We start from the raw sequence: 20454 nt of genomic DNA, 5'->3' as shown, positions 1-20454 counted from the left end.
CAGCAGGTCACTCAGAATTGTAGAAACTGTGTAGTAACTGTGTATCAACACGTTGGAATGCCGGCGGCGTTATAGATGGACGTTACAGGAAGCGACTGAAGCTAACAGTCTGAGCGGATATATCAGTACGTGGTCAGATAGAGCCATGTGAGTGGGTACGGATAATTATATCCATCCGTACCTGAGAGACAATGAGTTAAAAGGGAGGGAGTCTTAAAATGGAGGTACATTTACAGAGGCTATGAACAATAAACTGAGAAAGGAGGGTGTAAACAAAGGGGGGGGGGGGGGGGGTTCTTAAAAGAAGGGTTCCACTGTATTCAGGTGGTGGCCCAAGGGGGCTTAGAAACCTACACCTGCACATACCCAAAATGGCAATAACACACACTTTATTGTCCATTAAAATGAATAGCTTTGACATTCAAATTTAACTGACTCTTACTCTCAGGCATATATATCTAAGTCTAAATGTGTATACCTGGGGCATTGCAAATGAGGAGCAAGTTACAAATCATACACCGTGACCCATATACCTTGCAATAGTTAATGAGGCAAGTCTGCATTATTAGTGTGTAGAGGTCACTGATCTTTTATTTTAATTTTGCTTTTTGAGAAAACATTTGTTCTTTCTAACAGTAAAAGTTGTGTGGAGGGAGAGAGAGAGAGAGAGAGAGAGAGAGAGAGAGAGAGAGAGAGAGAGAGAGAGAGAGAGAGAGAGAGAGAGAGAGAGAGAGAGAGAGAGAGAGAGAGAGAGAGAGAGAGAGCATTTTGTGGACTTTCAGGGCTGCACAACATTAAATTACATCTACCTGCACATATATACATATCTATACAGTGGAACCCCCCCAGGAGACACAGCAGTGTACACACTCTTACCAGTAAACTGTGTAAACATGAACACTAGTATTACTAACAGTGTATAAATGCCAATTCAAAAAAGTAGTATAGAAGTAGAAGAGAGAGAGAGGGGGAGCAAAGCTTGAGGAAGAAACAAAAAAAATCTTACATTGGGAAGAACAGGAAGAGGAGAGAGAGTTATAGACAGGGAGACATGGTGTATGTGTGTGAGTGTGAGTGTGTGTGTGTGTGTGTGTGTGTGTGTGCGTGTGTTTGTTTGTGTGTGCGTGTTAGACAGATCTAAACAAATGCGTGTACGTGTATCAAATTTACCTGAAACTGCCATAGACAATGAGGAGGATGGAGATGACGAAGGTGGACAGCCGAGAGGTATCCACAATGCTGAAGGCTCTGCAAAACAATGACACACAAGGCCTGAGAGTGGCGAGTATTTAACTCGCCATGGCGAGTAGAAACATGTAACTTGCAAATAGAAATGTTCATCTACACACCAAATGCAAGTAAAGTTGCTGAAACAAATTGTTGGTTCGGCTAGCAAAGTTTTCTCTCTGGCTAGTAAATGTTCAGAATCACTAGCCAATACACCATTTTGTGGACTTTCAGGGCTGCACAACATTAAATTGCATCTATACCTGCACATATACAGATCTATACAGTGGAACCCCCTTTTAAGACACCCCCCCCCCCCCAATTAAAGACTCCCTCCTTTTAAAGACTTTGTTCTCTCAGATCTTTGGAGGTCTTAAAAGTGTGTGTGTGTGTGTGTGTGTGTGGGGGGGGGTTTGCACTGTACTGCTTTTCTGACCTCCTAGCCGTCTTGTGAGTGACACATACACATGCATAAACTCAGTGACATGACATGACAGGGACAGTAAATATATCTGCTAACCTTCATCATTGTGCACACAAAAAACAAAGACCTTATTGTGAAAATCTCTCCAAACATTCCTGTCAAGGAAGATGTGAACAAGCCCGCTCTCTCACTTCCACAGTTAAACACAAGATGAAGCTCACTCATTGTAAGTTTGTTTGTATGTTTTCTTCCTCGTTTTCTTTTGTCGGCATGTTTTTTGTGGTTTTGTTGAGGCAATGACATTACCACTTAAACTAGAAAAACATGCACCATATCTGCTTTCGAATTATCAAGTAATCTGACCCTGAGTGAAGATTGTATTCCGTCCTTTACATTTTTTTTAATCCCATTCCTCAATAACAATAATGCATGACAGAAAACAGACACACTAGTCCCCCACAAACCAGTTACTTTCTTTCTTTCTTTATTTATTTGGTGTTTTACGTCGTTTTCAACCACGAAGGTTATATTGCGACAGAGGGAGGGGGGAGATGGGATAGAGCCACTTGTCAATTGTTTCTTGTTCACAAAAGCACTAATCAAAAATTTGCTCCAGGGGCTTGCAACGTAGCACAATATATTACCTCACTGGGAGAATGCAAGTTTCCAGTACAAAGGACTTAACATTTCTTACATACTGCTTGACTAAAATCTTTACAAAAATTGACTATATTCTATACAAGAAACACTTAACAAGGGTAAAAGGAGAAACAGAATCCGTTAGTCGCCTCTTACGACATGCTGGGGAGCATCGGGTAAATTCTTTATCGTCCCAACCAATATGGGACTCCCCCAAACCCGCGGGGGGTAACAAGTTACTAACAATTACTGCAGAATTTGTATTTTGGGTGTAAACTCCTTTTCAATTCCCCTCCTTTGTGTACAAATATTGTATTTATAGGAAGCAATTTATGCCCAGCAAAAACAGCAGCATCAGCGGGACACAACTGCATGTGTTTAAAACAACCACTAGCTCAAGTAAGCAAACTAGTGAACGGAAACCTAGACAGCTTAAAGGCACCCTCCTTCTTATGAACACAGTTCTGCTGACACTAAGTCAGACCTGGGAACCCCTGTTTTGCACTTGGAGTATTCGCAAACAAACTCGGTGTATTGTCAGAAAAATGAGCGTACTCCGCACAGCATTTAAACATCTATGATTCAAACATGCTTCACACGCGTCCGTTGCACCGTTATGAAGTTTACTAATAGTAATACATTTAAAACAAATGCTTCTATCAATGTTTACTCACAAAAACTGTAATCATGTGTCAAAATAGTGGATCTGCTTCGGGATATGCTTGCGATGAAAAGTAGTATAGGAATTTTTCTCCTCGTATTATTGTTCAACTGATCGTATTCTAGACAATCATGCGTATAAAATACGGCAAAATCGTATGGGTTCCCAGGTCTGCTAAGTCTATCGGTATCTCAGATCTGCTAAGTCTATCGGTATCTCAGATCTGCTAAGTCTATCGGTATCTCAGATCTGCTAAGTCTATCGGTATCTCAGATCTGCTAAGTCTATCGGTATCTCAGATCTGCTAAGTCTATCGGTATCTCAGATCTGCTAAGTCTATCGGTATCTCAGATCTGCTAAGTCTATCGGTATCTCAGATCTGCTAAGTCTATCGGTATCTCAGATCTGCTAAGTCTATCGGTATCTCAGATCTGCTAAGTCTATCGGTATCTCAGGTCTGCTAAGTCTATCGGTATCTCAGATCTGCTAAGTCTATCGGTATCTCAGATCTGCTAAGTCTATCGGTATCTCAGATCTGCTAAGTCTATCGGTATCTCAGATCTGCTAAGTCTATCGGTATCTCAGGTCTGCTAAGTCTATCGGTATCTCAGATCTGCTAAGTCTATCGGTATCTCAGATCTGCTAAGTCTATCGGTATCTCAGATCTGCTAAGTCTATCGGTATCTCAGGTCTGCTAAGTCTATCGGTATCTCAGGTCTGCTAAGTCTATCGGTATCTCAGATCTGCCCAAGCTTGTACATGGAACAACACCATCCCTCCAGAGGGCAGTGACACCAATCATCAACCGCATGGCAGTATTGGCGTTAACCGGTAATAACTGGTATTTTACCAGTTGAAACAAGAAAATACCGGAACAAAATTGGCTGCCGGTATGACCTACCGGTTGATTTTTAGAACTATCGGGGTTTTTTTGCCGGTAAAACAAACAAAAACAGTACTCTGAGTTGGACTCTTACTGGTTCCAATGACCTGCCTACTGTTTTTTTCTGGACTGTTTGCATTATAAAAGTTTGCGTACTGGTTTGACAAAAAAACTAGGTCCATCTCTGGACAACAATTAATATAATCACTCCACTTGGACAGTGACACCAAACAACATCAACCGCATGGGTGCTCTCAGTGCAGAGCTAGACCCTTTTTTGTTTGTTGATGAGATGATTTTGTTTTGTTGGCAGACTGAATTTAAGAAGTTAAGTAATAAAACAAAAGTTGACACTACACTGTATGTACATTGTACAGAAAGCACCCGTGCTGTTGATTCTTTCCAATGTATCAAAGTGCAGAGATGGCCTTATTCCACATGTCAGTCTGCTGAGATCTGACAGTGATGGCGCTAGTATTTTTTTTAAACCGGTACGCAAACTTTTATGATGTAAACAGTCCAGAAAAAAACAGTAGGCTGGTCATTGGAACCAGTTAGAGTCCAACTCAGAGTACTGGTTTTATTGTTCTACCAGCACAAAAAAAACCCCGGTAGTTCTAAAAAAAACAACCGGTAGGTCAAACCGGCAGCCAATTTTGTTCCGGTAATTTCTCGTTTCAACCGGTAAAATACCGGTAATTACCGGTTAATGCCAATACTGATCTGAGACGGTGAGCCCATCCTTTTAACACAGGAAGGACTGCATGGTCATGCCTTCAAGCATGAGTTAGGGCCATTACTTTTAAGCCCTGATCAAAGCAAACACTCTCGCTTACTCCATTACACATGTTGTTTGCATTTAGAGCGCTAATACTTCCCTTTGGTTATTTGCCCTGATCAAAGCAATCTTTCTTTCTTTATTTGGTGTTTAACGTCGTTTTCAACCGTTCAAGGTTATATTGCGACGGATCAAAGCAATCAATAATTTTCCTCCTGATGTGAGTTGAAAGCACCTAAAGCTTGTTAAAGTCATGGGCTTTGCAAGCTGTTGCATACATAAATCAAAGGGTTTTGACTTGAAAAGAAATCCAAGCTTGCTATGCAATGCCATGGCCCTAAACCAGTACATTTGAGTGTCAGTTTAAACTACTGCCTGTACATCTGAAGGTCAAGTTTAAGACCTCCCAAAATCTGAGAAAATCAGGTCTTAAAATCTCTTGGGCCACGACCCTCCCCACCCCCTCCAAACCGGTGTCTTCAACGACCACACAAAGGACTATTAATCAGGGCCTAGCATTGGAAAAAGTGAGTTCAACTTACAAAGGCGGGGGTCTGGGGGCCGCAGGAGGCCCCCAGTGGGGTCCAGGAGCAAAGCCCCTGGTGGGGGTTCGGGGGACAATTTGAAGATTTTTTTGAGATTTATTACCTAAAATGCCCCGCCCCCCCCCCCCCCCCCCCCAAAGTAAATTGAGCAACTAAATTATGCCTTCACCAACAAGCAAAACACAGACAGAAAACAAAAACAAGAAGAGCAAACGCTCGATCGAGTCACTTTCGCAGTTCTGAATATTATATGAGGCATCAGATGGACAGGAAGAAATTGCTATTCACAACACAATACAGATGTAAATAATTTGATGTAAAGAATAATCCTATAAAGTTTGAATCAAATCCGATGAATAGTTTCAGAGATATGATATTTCAATTTTTTTCCTTCAAGACATACCTGTGACCTTGAAAAAGGTCAAAGGTCACCAAAGCAGACGTCAAAGTGTAGAGGTCACTGGGAGTCACGTTCACATAAAATTTGAGCCCGGTCACTTTTATAGTTTCCGAGAAAAGCCCAACGTTAAGTTGTGTGTTGCCGAACAGAAAAGGCTAGTTATCTCCCTTGTTTTTCTGATAACGTTCGTAAAAGGCTACAGATGTAAATACTTTGATGTAAAGAATAATCCTACAAAGTTTCAATCACATCCGATGAACTTTGTCAAAGATATAAAATGTCTAATTTTTCCTTTGACGCTGACCTGTGACCTTGAAAAAGGTCAAAGGTCAACGAAACCATCGTTAAAGTGTAGAGGTCATTGGAGGTCACGACTAAACAAAATATGAGCCGGATCGCTTTGATAGTTTCCGAGAAAAGTCCAACGTTAAGGTGGTGTCTACGGACGGCCGGCCGGCCGGCCGGCCGGCCGGCCGGACGGCCGGCCGGCCGGCCGGACAGACTAACACTGACCGATTACATAGAGTCACTTTTTCTCAAGTGACTCAAAAACTGACAATCTTGTGTTATTTGGCCTAAAAGTGCCATTGCCACTTCCAGGAATACCTGGATTCTTTGTCACTGAATGGCTGACCACGTTCAACAATGTCGCTTCGAGACATTATTTCAAGTCTAGAGCCACAAAACACCGGCACAAAGCATGCTCGCGCGATGCCAGAGGAAGTGCGTGCTCAAGCAAACTGTCAAACCGATTGAGAATTGAACCGAACGGCGCACAAAATGTTTGGGAATAACAGGTTATTGCATTTCGGCGTACACCAAATCGAGTTCCGCGTACTGGAGATGTTATTTCGGCGTAAAATACGCCGAACGGCTTACAATGCTAGGCCCTGATTAATATAATCAAAAGTGGTCTTTATAGACAGGTGGTCAATATGGAAATTTAGGTGAATTATAATTCATATTTTATATATATATAAATAACAAAAAAATCTTGTTAGGGATCTTCTGGGGTGGTCGTTATGGGCAAGTGGTAATTGTAATAATTGTTATCAAGAAGGGGTCGCCGGGACAGATTAAGCTCGACTGTTAAGTTACAAAAAGAAACTAAGCTGTAGTGAAACTGAAAGACGTACTGTACACTTTAAATTCAAATTTCAAACAGGGAAAAAGCGTATACTCACGTCACAGTTGCAGTCTCAGTGAGCTGTTCTTCCCCCATGGTATCCACCTTCACGTCTTCTGTAAACAAGACAAACATGTATACATTAGACTTAATTACTCCATCACGACATTACAATTAACTTTTGAACTCTGACTCAAAATAGCTAAATCTTGAGCCAGGGGTCCAACTAGGTATCAAGGATAATTATGCAGGCAGCAACTGTGAGCAAAGCCTTCTGACAGTCTGCTTTAGAAATCTAGACAGCTGAATGAAAGATTACCTATGCATTAGGATCTCTCAAGTCAGATGGATTCATTCTCTTCTTTTACTACCTGCTAAAGTGATGATGGAGGGAGATCGGAGGATAGGAAAGAAATGCATCAGAAAAGTGCCGTTCACATGCCTCTTTGAACCAACTTTTCCCCAATTTTTGTCGTTTGAAAATCACTCCTGAGTCGTGGAGGCCAAGTCGGAGAAAAGTCTGCCATGTGAACGGCCCCAACGATTAAGGCCACATTAAGCAGCGACTCCAAAACTCAGTTCACCGCTGCTTTACTCATCCGTGACTTGGTGAAGATTTTGCACACTTTTCTTACCGTGCTTACAGATGGGTCGTCTCTAGCCAGAGATATAATTAGAAGCCTATTCATATCTATCATTCTATGCTTCAGCCAAACTGCTCTTCCCGCATTGGGAGGTAGCTCCGATAGCTGAACAGTGAACTGGCCTTCCAGTCTGACAAAAATTGCCGCTTAAAACTAAGTCTGGTTTGAGCGCGGTTCACATACGTAGTACAATATATTACCTTACTGGGAGAATGCATGCTGGGGAGCATCGGGTAAATTCTTCCCCCTAACCCACTGGGGGGGGGGGGGGGGGGGGGGGGGGGCCGTGGGGGCTTAGACTGCCAGTTCAAAACTTGGTAAACACTGACCTCTCAGCCTCATAGTCATAATTGTACAGTCCCAGTGTAGAACTTCCAATTCCCCTCCACACTCAAAAGAGAAATTTATAGCTGACAAGTGACAAGTGACAGAGGGCACAACAGCATTCAAGAAATGTTTGATAATATAATGATTATCAGAGATTTTCAGGTGTCTAGCGGGTGGGTTGAAGTAGTATTTATGCACACCACAAGAGTTCTTTTTTGTAACACTAACACTGAGTTTGAACCACAGGTGCATCATCCTCACAATGTCACTTCTTACAATTTGCACACTGTCAAGTTACTCTTAACATCAAAAGACTGACTCATCAATTTTCGACAGAAATGTCTGAGGTTCAGCACATTCTGTTGTCAACTGCAAGTGACATGAATTGCTCTTTCAATTCACTATAAAATAGAACCATGTGTGCAGCAAATACCCAACCCCACTAAAAAGTTCAAGCTTGCCTCAACCCAGACCTGTGAATGGCACTTGACCCCACAGCAGCTCTGAGGGGATTAAATAGAGCTCTTCAGCATTGGGAAACACAGCACTTGATAAATGTTCTTGGCTCGCGCGGCAGCAATCACAATGTCTCTAGACTGCATTGAAAATTTTTTCTCCTCGACCTAGAGTTCACCAGAGAAAAATCTCAAAATAAGACACAACTCTACACACACATCGTTGTGCTTTTGACAAAAAGTCTTCACACTGACACAGGATCACGCAAAGTATAAAATATCTCGACAAAAATGGATGTGAAATTAAGTTACATAAACTTCTTTTCAATATATATATATATCTTCTGGAAACACTGACAGGGTCCCCACTGGTTTTTAGAAACAAAATTCCATGACTTTTTCATGACTTTCCACGAGCCTCAATAACATTTTCCATGACTAGATCCACAGGTCGCCATTTCCGAACACGCAAACTTTTTACGTCTTGTCACTGCCAGTTTTTACACTGGCTTGCTTTGCACTGAATTTGAGTCAGTTTTTTCGCAGTGTCTCTTCGACAAGAATTAGTCAAGCATTTGCTACGCAGTCAGATTATCGGTAATGTTTGCTGGTCCTGTCATTTCACTAAACTGGACCAGCCACTGTTTGTATCCATCTGCACTTTCGTAAATTCCGTTTCGTAACCGTCACTGTGACTTGACGAACTGTCATTTTTTTCACCGCGATACACAGTTCATTGCGAAGATCTTCCTCGGTAATTCGTTCCAATTCCGCATACTTTTTGTTGTCAAGAAACAACTCGAAAGACAGTTTTAAACTCATCATCCTCCATCTTGCTTGTCGAAGCGCTAAAGTACTTTATCGATGCAAAAACAAAAGCAGAAAACTTCGACGAATCCAACTCAAATGCAGCGCAGACGACACGACGAGATAACGGAAGGAAGTGAGCCTCGCTTTGGCTCAAGTGCCGTTAAAAATACAGTTATTCTCGTATGCAAATACGAACGAGAAGTTGGTCATACGAACAAGCCTTGTGCTGGCGACGCAAATCGCTGCTGGCTGGGCAACGAAAATCGCCGCTGGCGTGCTAAAGGTTAATTTTTCTTTCTTTCTTATTTTTGTTAAATTCCATGACTTTCCAGGACTGGAATTGAAATTCCATGACTTTCCAGGCCTGGAAAATTAAAAATGAAATTCCATGACTTTCCAGGTTTTCCATGACCTGTACGAACCCTGCACTGACAACCATGCTGATAACTTAATGCATGATTAGTTATTCAGCAAAAGTCACAGATATATTACATATGAAGTGTCATCAGAATAATAAGTCCAGATTAATTCTGCTCAAACAATTCCTTGCCCTTGCATTCTTTATAAAAGAAGCTGATTGAATGATTAAGAATCAAAAATAAGTTAAATTTCATTAAAGTACCCAAGTCTATCGCACAGGGATATAACTGGATAAACGAGGAAGACCTTTTGACATTTCGACATGCTTGTGCACTTGAGCTTGTCCTTCGATCATTGATAAATTTGTGCGCTTCTTACTCTCAGACCGCAATCAATGTCTGTTTCAATGCGTGCGTAACAACTAACACCATTTTTCCTTCAATAAAAATGTTGCTCCAATTGGTTTCACATGTTAACAAAGTAATAAAATTGATTCTTTTCTGCCAGTATGACTAAGAATTTGAGTCAAGCAATCATAGCTTGCAAAGCACTTGATACTTATAAATCTTTCAGTTTCCTCAAGCAGAACTGCACTTCGAGTTTCTGTTTCATCACACTATCTGATGTGGAAAAACCCCACAAAAAACACACACACACACAAAGAAAACATTATTTAGTGTGATACCATGCGTACCTTACAATGTGCAGAAAAAGGTTTACTTTTAAATATAGAGTACGCAATAACTGCTGACAAGAAACAGTACAGTCCCACTTTTCTCTGGTGTCTCACCCTTACCAAGTCAGCTTTGTGAAACAAAACAAAAACACACACACACCCAACAACAATAACATTTGAAGTTGAAATAATACTTCATATATTTTACAAACGACCGAAAGGATTTAAGAGACACTTATAGTTATAACTTCCGATCTTGACCATAGAGGTAGAGGTCAACACTTGAGTACATTCAAACTTGAATTACAGTTTTGAGTTAATCCCGCCACTGCCATCATCTCATCATCTCTGTGTCTTCTTTCTGATGGGAAGGGCGCCGCATGGAGACCTGACAGTGACACCAAGGTCATCATACAGTGGAACCCCCCTTTAAAACCTCAAAAAATCTGAGAAAATGAGGTCTTAAAAAGGAGGAAGTTTTAAATTTGGGGTAATTTTACAGAGGACTAATATAAACAGCAAGTCTGAGAAAACAGTGTCTTAAAAGGGAGGAAGTCTTCAATTGGGTGGGGGGTCTTAAAAGGGAGGTTCTACTGTACCTCCATACAGTAATCAAAACAACCCAACCAAATCCCTAAGGCAGAAAAAGGACAACAAAAACTAATAGCAATAGCAATTTAACAGATTACATTTACACTATCAAAATGTCACATTAACCAATACTGTTCAGTGTTGTAAATCACTGTCAGTGTCACATATCAAATGTCACTCAGGGAAAAAAGATAAGTGACAGCTTTTATCTAGGAAGTACATGTACTGACATTCATTACAGGTACTACATTTAAAGCTGACACAACTCGACTGATGACTTTTTTCTTTTAATAGATATTTGAATTGTAGAACTAGAAGTCAAGAAGAGCAGTACGCCTGCACTCAACTGAACTCTCCACATCAGGCAAAAATAGTATTACCTTTAGGTGGAGTAAGTACTGTTCCGAGTCAAGGGGTGAAGGCCAGAGAGGCACTTTCAGTTTCAACATCACTGCCACTGCCAGTATTTAACTGCTTTTTTTTCTAAAGGAGGAGACTAGTTCAGGTTTAAATTCCACTGTCTGTGTCAGATTCCCACTGAAGAATTAACGCTAAACTCCCTGAAATTCTAGGGTGTGTGTGTGTGTGTGTGTGTGTGATGCCTGGCTTTGAAATTGAAAGATTCAAAAAGACGTAATATGTAGCAAATCTGAACCCACTTAACTTGCAGATTTTTCATTGTCACATTTCTTTTTAATGCACAAATTCAATTAAATTAAAAAGTGGGGACCCAGAACTCAAAACCAAGAGATGAAAGTACTTTACTACTATTATAACTGAGACATATGTAATCTTTAAAATACTAAGCCAATTATGTCCTGTTGCAGAAGGAAATTTAACCATCTAAAACTGAAAGTCACATTGGCCGCGTCTTTGCAAGGACCAACATGTTCCAAGTAATACATGTAGTATCAACAAGGACGCACTTAGTCATAGTCACAAGACAACCTGAATTCATTACTACTCAACCCCTAAATCTTACATGTTTTAATAGCACTTGCCTAAACAGAATTAAACTTTTCCTCAACCAGTGAAACTGAAAGTAATAGACTGCCAAGAGAACACTTGCCTGACACTTAAAAAATCTGGCCCTCAATTCACTAAACTTTTCTGAACCCTTTGGTGGATTGAACTTCTAGTTCTACACTAACCACATAAGAAACTTATGTACACAATAACCACTTTATCTTCCTTTACAGTGAGGCTGTGTATAAAAAAACCTGTAATGCTAACACAGTCAGGAACACAGCACCATAAACAAATCCAATAACAACTTAATAATGCAGCTTATAACGTGGTACTCTGTACACTCTCCTCAATTCATGAAACCGTAGGCAATGGCACACAACCATGCTGTTTTTCCTCTTTTTAGTACTGACACAGTAATCATACTGTTCTTTTCATTTATAATAAAGAGGTTTTTTTCCAGGTCAAGTCTCAAGAAAAGCCCTCTGAGTCCCTGCTGTGTTTCTTTTGTTTCTCAAGTTTGACCTACACACAAAAAGAAGTAAAACCATGTCCACAGGAGTGACCTCATTTCACTGAAGCATGTCAACAAAGTGCTGGCTTGCTTGAGTTGATGTCACACACTGCATGGGGTTTAATTCAAACATGGGTTGAGGCTTTTAGTATGAATGAGAGTGACCCAAATAACTGCATACAATCCGGCAGTGACAGTACAGTGGAACTGTCTTTTAAAGGTGGTCGTCTACATTTTTGCTTTTTTTCAATAATCTTATGGTTAGATTTCGCTAAAAAGTTATGTCAGATGATGAATGAACCATGGGAAAAAAGTTATAGAAAAAAAATATATGTAAAAAAAGATTTTATTTTTGGGTAGCGGTGACTCACACTTCCAATATTTTGTTTTCTGTTTGCAGAGAACATGTGCTTTGCCTAAAAATACTGACCAATCAAATTCATGTCACTATGCTTATAGCCACGCCCAAACAAGTGCAACAACTGTTTGACACTGGAGCGCTGTCCACGCTTTTTTTTTTAAACGCACGAAATGCACGGGATTTGAGAGGAGTTTTTCGCTTGGCATTTTCCAAATAAGGATATCCTACTATGAGTACTACGCTGGAATACTACAATGAATTTTCAAACGGCTACACTGGCTTTGTCTTTCCTGATCGAAAGGGGGTGTATTGTTGATATTTGTAGATAATACTCTGCATTTTAATGGTCAAATGGCGATTTCAGTATAAAAATGTAGACAAGGACCTTTAAACCCCCCTTTTTTTTAAAATTTAGAAAAGAAGGTCTTTTGAAGGAGAGAGTCTCATTATTTACAGAGTTTGGGAACAGAAAATCTGTGAAAACAGGGTCTTACATTAAAAGGGAGGGAGTCTACAAAATTGGGGATCTTAAAAAAAGAGGATCCAGGACACGAGGAGAGAAGGGGGAGGTTCCACAGTACCAACATTTCAACAGTCATTCATTTAATCTATAAATTGAATGGGATACCTAATTTAACTAACTACATTGTTTAGAATTAAAGGTTGAGACACCAGGCCAAAAAAAAAAGACCCAAACAATTGTTGTAGCACAACTTGTACTCAGATTCTGCAGGCTCTGGGACCCTGCATGTAAAGTTCTGTCCACATACCAACGTGCTGATTTTCCACCAACTTGAGTTGGCTGGAAGTCTCTCTGAAGTTGCTGAGACCAAATCCCTGAAAAGTTTGCCATGTGAACTGAGGCTGAGTCCAGCTCATAATGTCATACAATTCTGATTTAGTAGAGCCATGAAATTACTCAGTTAAGCGCTGCTAGTGTTACAGTGGAGCAGCAACTCTCAAGGTGCTCTTAAGTTTGAGGCAATTATAATATTTACCGGTGTGTTTGCTGTCCCAGTATTACCTGCACCTATAGCTTTGTCATGTCCCTCAGGCCAAGATGGGACAAATCATCGTGCCACTTGAACCACTGACTGAAAAGTAGACCAAGCGATTGAGAAGTACACACGGCAGCGATTTTCGACTAACTTCGTTGCAATCAAAATCTGTTGAAATCTGTCGTAAATAAAATCGGCCATTTGAACAGTGCTTAACTCTGATTTCCCAGAGAGGAGGTCATTGATGACAATTTAGGTCATACTAGACTCATATTGATCCTACACTACTGCTGAGACAATGTCAACAAACTTCCTTTCGGTAAAAAAACCCTACTTTCGGTAAAAAAAAACCACCTATGCTATGCACATAAAACTAACAGCAACAGGATAAGATAAGAGGAAACAAATAACTGGGCTAATGGGACAGTTGCCAAACATATGACATGTACTGCAGTTAAGTCTTATTGTTGACCACATAACAAAGGAACTGCAAGAATGGGGTACTTTAGACACACAGCTCTGACCAATCAAGAACACACGAAATGATACGTTAACTGAATCAGTGAATGGAACTGGAATGTACACAGCCTAATAATTTTCTATTTACATAATAATGGAACACATGCTTAAAGGTACTCATAAAATATGAAGTTCAGTAAAAGCAGAAAGATATCTTTGAACAGAACAATGAAACGCTCCAACCTCTGACAGGTTTACCTTCACCTACTTAGGTGACTCAAGTCAGAGTGAACACTAACACACTAAAATACTAATAGTAGTCAGTATGCACACTGCCAGGGGCGGGGATATAGCTCAGTTGGTAGCGCGCTGGATTTGTATTCAGTTGGCCACTGTCAGCGTGAGTTCAAACCAACGTTCAGCGGAAATTTATTTCTCAGAGTCAACTTTGTGTGCAGACTCACTTCGGTGTCCGAACACCCCCCGTGTACACCACATTGGGGTGTGCACGTTAAAGATCCCACGATTGACAAAAAGGTCTTTCCTGGCAAAATTGCTTAGGCACAGTTAATAATTGTCAACCTATACCCGTGTGACTGGGAATAATAGGCTGTGAAAGGTAAATATGCGCCGAATTGGCTGCAATCTACTGGCCGTATAAAATTTCACATCACATGGCATCATTGCAGAGCGCCTAGAACTGTACCCATGGAATATGCGCGATATAAGCCTCCTATTGATTGATTGATTGTAAACCGACGACATTTATGACCATAGCGACAGGATGCAGGGAGACAAACACTCCTTGTTCCCCACATTACTAAACTGTTAAGGTTGACTCCAGTTTAAGAATTCATACAATATACCCCATTCATTGTCGATGCCCCACCCACAGAATTTTAGACCAGACTCAATGACAATGTCACTCATGGTACAGTATATTGATCATTTACAATACAACATCGAAAGAACAGAAAGATTTCCAACCAGTGATACAGCAAACAATAAAACTATACAATGCTAACCTACTTATTGCAATAAAATGTAAGTGCACTTAAGATTACACCCTCCAGCCTCCTCCCACCCCCACACCAAATGCCTGAATCCAACACGTAGGCAGTATTTCAAGTAAAATGATAAATTTTATAATTAAAAAAAAAAAAATCACAGATGGATTAAGGACTCGATTGGGACACAGCTGTGACTTCTGTCAACTCAGGACAGGAGACAAACACTGAACAGCAGCTGTGCTAGTGTGCAATAAAAATAATGACCTGATGTACACAATCAACCACAGCTGCACAAAACCCACCCCTTCAAGCTGGTCAGGCAATACAAAGATATTAAAACCGCCTGACACACACACAACTAAACACCATACTGTAAACTGGTCAACAGCAGCTGGTCAACAGTTCACATGGGCTTCAGAAATAGCAAACCTGTTAACATGGGCTTCAGAAATAGCAAACCTGTTCACATGGGCTTCAGAAATAGCAAACCTGTTCAGGTGGACGTGGGCTTCAGAAATAGCAAACCTGTTCACATGGGCTTCAGAAATAGCAAACCTGTTCACATGGGCTTCAGAAATAGCAAGCCTGTTCAGGGATGTTGCTACAAATTTGTGCTGATGGGACAAATGTCCTGACTTAATCAACATGAATAGGACATTTGACCGGCTTAACAAATTTGAATAGGACATTTCAGGTGACCTACATTGTGGTCATACACATTATCATCTGCTATTAACTGTTCTCTCTTTATGTCGTCTTTTCTTCTCTTTTTCTCTTATTTGAGATGGCTTTGTTCCATATGATTACCTTCAAAAGAACCGGGTCACTGTACTGAAACCAAGAAATTACTCCATACATGAGACTGATTCTGTACCAGTGGGCTACATAAAGTGACAATATAATGAACCGATGCCATGGACCAGTTGCTCTAGCAGATGTCTAATTCTCTCTCTCTCACTGTCTAACTAGCGTGTGTGTGTATGTGTCAGTTTGGTTTGTTGCTGTGTCTGGTGGTTGTGTTGTGGATTACACATGTTGCAGAATGATCTTGAGTACACCTATTGACCGATGCAAGCAAAATTTGATCGGACACAGTCCGCCTTCTACAAAGTATTATAGGACATCTGACCGAGACCTGATCATATGAATCGGACAGTTGAGGCAATTAATCGGTCTATGACCGATGTCCGACGCCTAGCGACATCCCTGACTGGTCACATGGGCTTGAGAAATAGCAAGCACGTTCCCATGGGTTTCAGAAATAGCAAGCCTGTTCACAAGGGCTTCAGAAATAGCAATCCTGTTCACATGGACTTCAGAAATAGCAAGCCCGTTCACATGGGCTTCAGAAATAGCAAGCCCGTTCACAATTGGGCTTCAGAAATAGCAACCTGTGTAAGCCTCCATTAGACTCAAGTAACACAAAACCAACAACAATGGCTAAGCACAGTAACAGTGTTAGTAACAGACACTCTCAGCAAGACATTAACACTCAGACAAGAAAATCACAACCTAGGATGGAAAAGTATTCAGTACATTCTGAAGTACAGAGCAGTGAGAAGGAAATCATTAGAGTATCCACAACACTGGTGAGAAAGTAACTCAAGTTACTCTTCAACAACAGGCACATGAATGATTGATAGTCTGCTTAGATTCCCAACCTGAGACACATGAATCATTTAGTTAAAGTCAGAACCTTGACTTTTAACTTCAGTGCATAGTGCAGTGCCATCTGCATTGCATTTAGAGTGGCAGTACAAGTAACAGCCCTTAGAACCACACAGCCACACTAGTTCTGTGCAATAAACATTACTCCAACAGATCTCTCTCACAAAGACCTGAAAGAGCAAATCTGTAAACAAAGAAAAATGGAGTGGCATGAATTGGTGAAAACTATTCACACACAAAGCCATCATAAAACTGGAGCAAGCAGATGGTCTGGAGCAAGAAGAGCATGTTCAAAACACGCATGGACATGGTTAAAAAGAAAAAGAAAAAAAAGAGGATTATTTCCTCAAGATTCCTTCTAGAGGTTACTAATGAGGCTTCTTGGGCTTCAGGACCTGAGAATCGTGAACACTCTTTGTTAATAACAGCACACCAACGCCTTTGTCCCAGTCACATACCCTCAGCTAGTGGTTGTCAAGTTGGAACTCACTGACTCACTATGTTTGAGTATTCCAGCAGCTTTCGATCTGGCATTTTCACAAAGGGCGCCCCACCAGGACCCATGTTTTTGTCTGTGTCCCAGCCTATTTCATTTCAGCCAATCTCTTTCGTGTCACGGTCCAGTGAACTCAAAGCTAACTGTGACAAAAACCCAGTACTCCTGTGGGGACAGTTTAAGTTCAATAGCAGCTGACATACCCTGCAGCCTGTTACCTGAACAATAGCGTGTGGAATACAACCTGCTATACTGAGTTAAAACAGTCAAGGCTTTTTTGTTCATTAAGTTTTAACCATTCTACGAGGCTGTTTACACCATTCAGCATGCCATAATGTCATTGTTTGACGATATGTGAACAAAATTGTCTGTTTTGGATGCAGATCTTTATTTCTTTATTTGGTGTTTAACGTCGTTTTCAACCACGAAGGTTATATCGCGACGGGGAAAGATGGGATAGAGCCACTTGTCAATTGTTTCTTGTTCACAAAAGCACTAATCAAAAATTTGCTCCAGGGGCTTGCAACGTAGTACAATGTATTACCTTACTGGGAGAATGCAAGTTTCCAGTACAAAGGACTTAACATTTCTTACATACTACTTGACTAAAATCTTTACAAAAATTGACTATATTCTATACAAGAAACACTTAACAAGGGTAAAAGGAGAAACAGAATCCGTTAGTCACCTCTTACGACATGCTGGGGAGCATCGGGTAAATTCTTCTCCCTAACCCGTAGGGGGTTTTGGATGCAGATTAGATTGTTCTTTTCACTGACATGCACAACATGTTTCGTTTCAGTTGTTCTGATTTTTTGTCGATTGTTACGCGGGAACCGTGATTTTGTGAATTTGATTTGGGGGGTGTCTGTGCTGTAGGATCCACTGTATAGACACTTAGTATATCATGTAAATTCTATCTGTTTCCTGAATAAGATAGGGGAATAAATGGCTTTTTTAGTCATATAATTTGACAATCAACAGCCTCATCAGAAAGATCTGCCCTCAAACGCATCTGCCTAGTGTTTTATGAAGGGTAGTATAGAATTAGAAGGAGCAAAAGAAGACTAAGAAGACTAAATGAATTTTAATCAGCGAGCGGTTTGCGCTGGATTCCGTTCGTCATCATAATTTATTAAGTCCTCATGGATACCCATTCGTCAAAGCAGATTAAGACTGTTGGATTGAGGGAGTGAAACCTACATGCAGTCTAGCAAACACATGCATTCCGTGCCATACAGGGCTAAAATACTGCGCACAATATGAACACACACACAGTCCGTTGGAGAATATCACGGTCTAAAATGACTACCAAACACAGCATTCAGATTTGAAAAATAGAACACACTAATCTAAGATCTTCCTCGTGTGTGTTATCTATTCAACACCTAAAACAAACTATGTATATAGCTCTCGGCTCAATTCCAAAGATCTATCCCCAGGAACAGAGCATGAAACGCTCTTTGTTATGCTTTGAATGTCACGATAACTTCAAACCTAGACTTTCGCAGCTCGCGTGAGATAGCTGTACAACATGCTTTGACTTAGTTTGCAAGATCTTGGAGGAGTAACTCAGAGCTCAAACGTTTAATTAAAGGTATTCCTGATAATAATATTGTCACATAATTTCAACCCCCAAACTAAATTGTATAGCTCTTAGGGCGGTGAGACATTATCACTTATTGGCTCACGAAGTGTAGCCTATGCGATCGTAACTTTGTCTGTCTGTGCGTTTGTGCGTGCGTGCGTGTGTGTGTGTGTATGTCTGTGGTAGAAACTTTAACATTTCCGAGTCTATGTGTGAGTGGTTATCCAAGACTATGGATAAAGCTCGCATAAGATTACATCACGGTCAAAAGTGTTTGACGTCAATTAATGCATCATGACGGCATGCCTCTCTGTAGTCTTTCTCTCTCGCGTGGTGTGTGTGGTCTCGGTCATTGTTATTTTGAGCGGGCCGAGACTATTTGGCAGTCGTGTCCCTGTAAGTAGGCTACATGCAGACACAGACAGATCTAGATCTAGTGTCTCTCTTTCTTGCACAGTGTCACCTAAGCTTACTGTGTGTGTGGGTGTGTATGTGTGACGGAGTGATTGAGTTTGTGTTACTGTTTGTCTATTTCTTACGTGAGCCTTGAAGGCTTCGCCTCTTGTTTTAATAATACCATTACCAGGTAGGTACAGACGAATTCCACATGAAGCATGTACTTACTAACTACTTACTAAAGAACAATAACTTCTGGATCTGGATCCTTTACGTTGCAGGGACCACTGTTGGTCATCTTCGCAGCTTCCGAGATTCAACAGCTGCAAAAGCTGAAGCCTTAATTAAAAAGGTGTCATGCATACATGTACGCATGCACACATACACAGCCTTGTCACCGACACAGACAGAACACGTACAGTACACACTACATTGTATAACAGCGGTACACACTGCGCAGTTCCCCGATCAGCTGATTAGCTTTGAAGAACAACCAGATTGCATTGTGTGTGCAGGCTTTGCACCTCAATGAGAAAAGGAACTGGTCCCTGCATACTACAAACAAACAAATGCTAAAGCTTTGCGCAGCTTGGAAAGAAAATCTAAACAACCGGTGTGGAACAGGGCTTGCCAGAGTCGTCGCCCCCCCCCAGACTGTCAAATTGGCAATGAAAATGGCGACATTATTTGGCCACAGAACACCAATAACAGGGAAACGGATGGGCAACTTTCGTTACTCCTTATAATATTTAACAAACACGGAATACATGTTTAACAATAGGCTGCTCACCACTTGTTCAGCAGAAGGGAAGGCCTCTTCGTTCCATGGAAATGTGCTTTATTTTGGCCTATTTTGGCATGGATGAATATGCAAAACAAGAGTCCGCACTGTCACCAGTTCAGTGAATCCTCATTTGGATTGAACACAGTTTGCGGTATCTGTCTTCGGTCAAACCGTAAGTTCAACATGAAGGCCTTCTTCTTCTTGAGTATGCAATGCACGGGAGGTAAAACATCAGCTGAAATCGTGTCTGATTTCAGAACAAAAAGCTTTGTTTACGTTCGACCGACAGGGGTCGCCTGCCAAAGTAAACAGGTCTGAGTCCGCTCTCGTAAAAGTAGTCCATAAATATAGTTCTCTGCTTCCTACAATGCACTTTGAAAAACACGGAAATACGACATAACGAATAACAAAAGAATGTATTAACATTCTGATATGTTCTAAGTACTAAGAAGGCTTTAAAGTATATTTAGTGTCGCATTAACTTTTGCGTATTAATTTCTTATCTCGTCAGGTACTTGTTCTACTTTCCGAGCTCTCGTGTGACTTAGTGGTAGGGCCTATGGTGGTGGCCGAATTTTTGATGCAAAACTTAGGTATACATGCATGTCGTGTGTGAGTGTGCTTGTGTGTGTGAACGAACAGAGTACTTTCACGGTCTTTTGAATATT

General features: G+C 40.8%; 1 protein-coding gene across 2 annotated transcripts in view; it reads right to left on the bottom strand.

The window, feature by feature from the left end:
- LOC138976129 (signal peptide peptidase-like 3) overlaps positions 1 to 20077 on the bottom strand; it is a 43697-nt gene extending 23620 nt beyond the window's left edge. The window contains exons 1-3 of one of the 2 annotated variants that reach the window (XM_070348949.1): positions 19793 to 20077; positions 6742 to 6799; positions 1171 to 1272 (exon numbers count right to left, since the gene is read on the bottom strand). In XM_070348949.1, the coding sequence (XP_070205050.1) occupies positions 1171 to 1272; positions 6742 to 6779 (140 nt within the window). In that variant the 5' untranslated portion in view covers positions 6780 to 6799; positions 19793 to 20077. The remainder of the gene's footprint in view (positions 1 to 1170; positions 1273 to 6741; positions 6800 to 19792) is intronic. The other variant, XM_070348951.1, reaches the window with a different exon arrangement.
- Between the last annotated feature and the right edge of the window lie 377 nt (positions 20078 to 20454).

Source organism: Littorina saxatilis, linkage group LG9 (assembly GCF_037325665.1).
Source record: "Littorina saxatilis isolate snail1 linkage group LG9, US_GU_Lsax_2.0, whole genome shotgun sequence".
NCBI classification, from domain to species: Eukaryota; Metazoa; Mollusca; class Gastropoda; order Littorinimorpha; family Littorinidae; genus Littorina; species Littorina saxatilis.
This window is presented reverse-complemented; position numbering and strand designations above follow the sequence as displayed.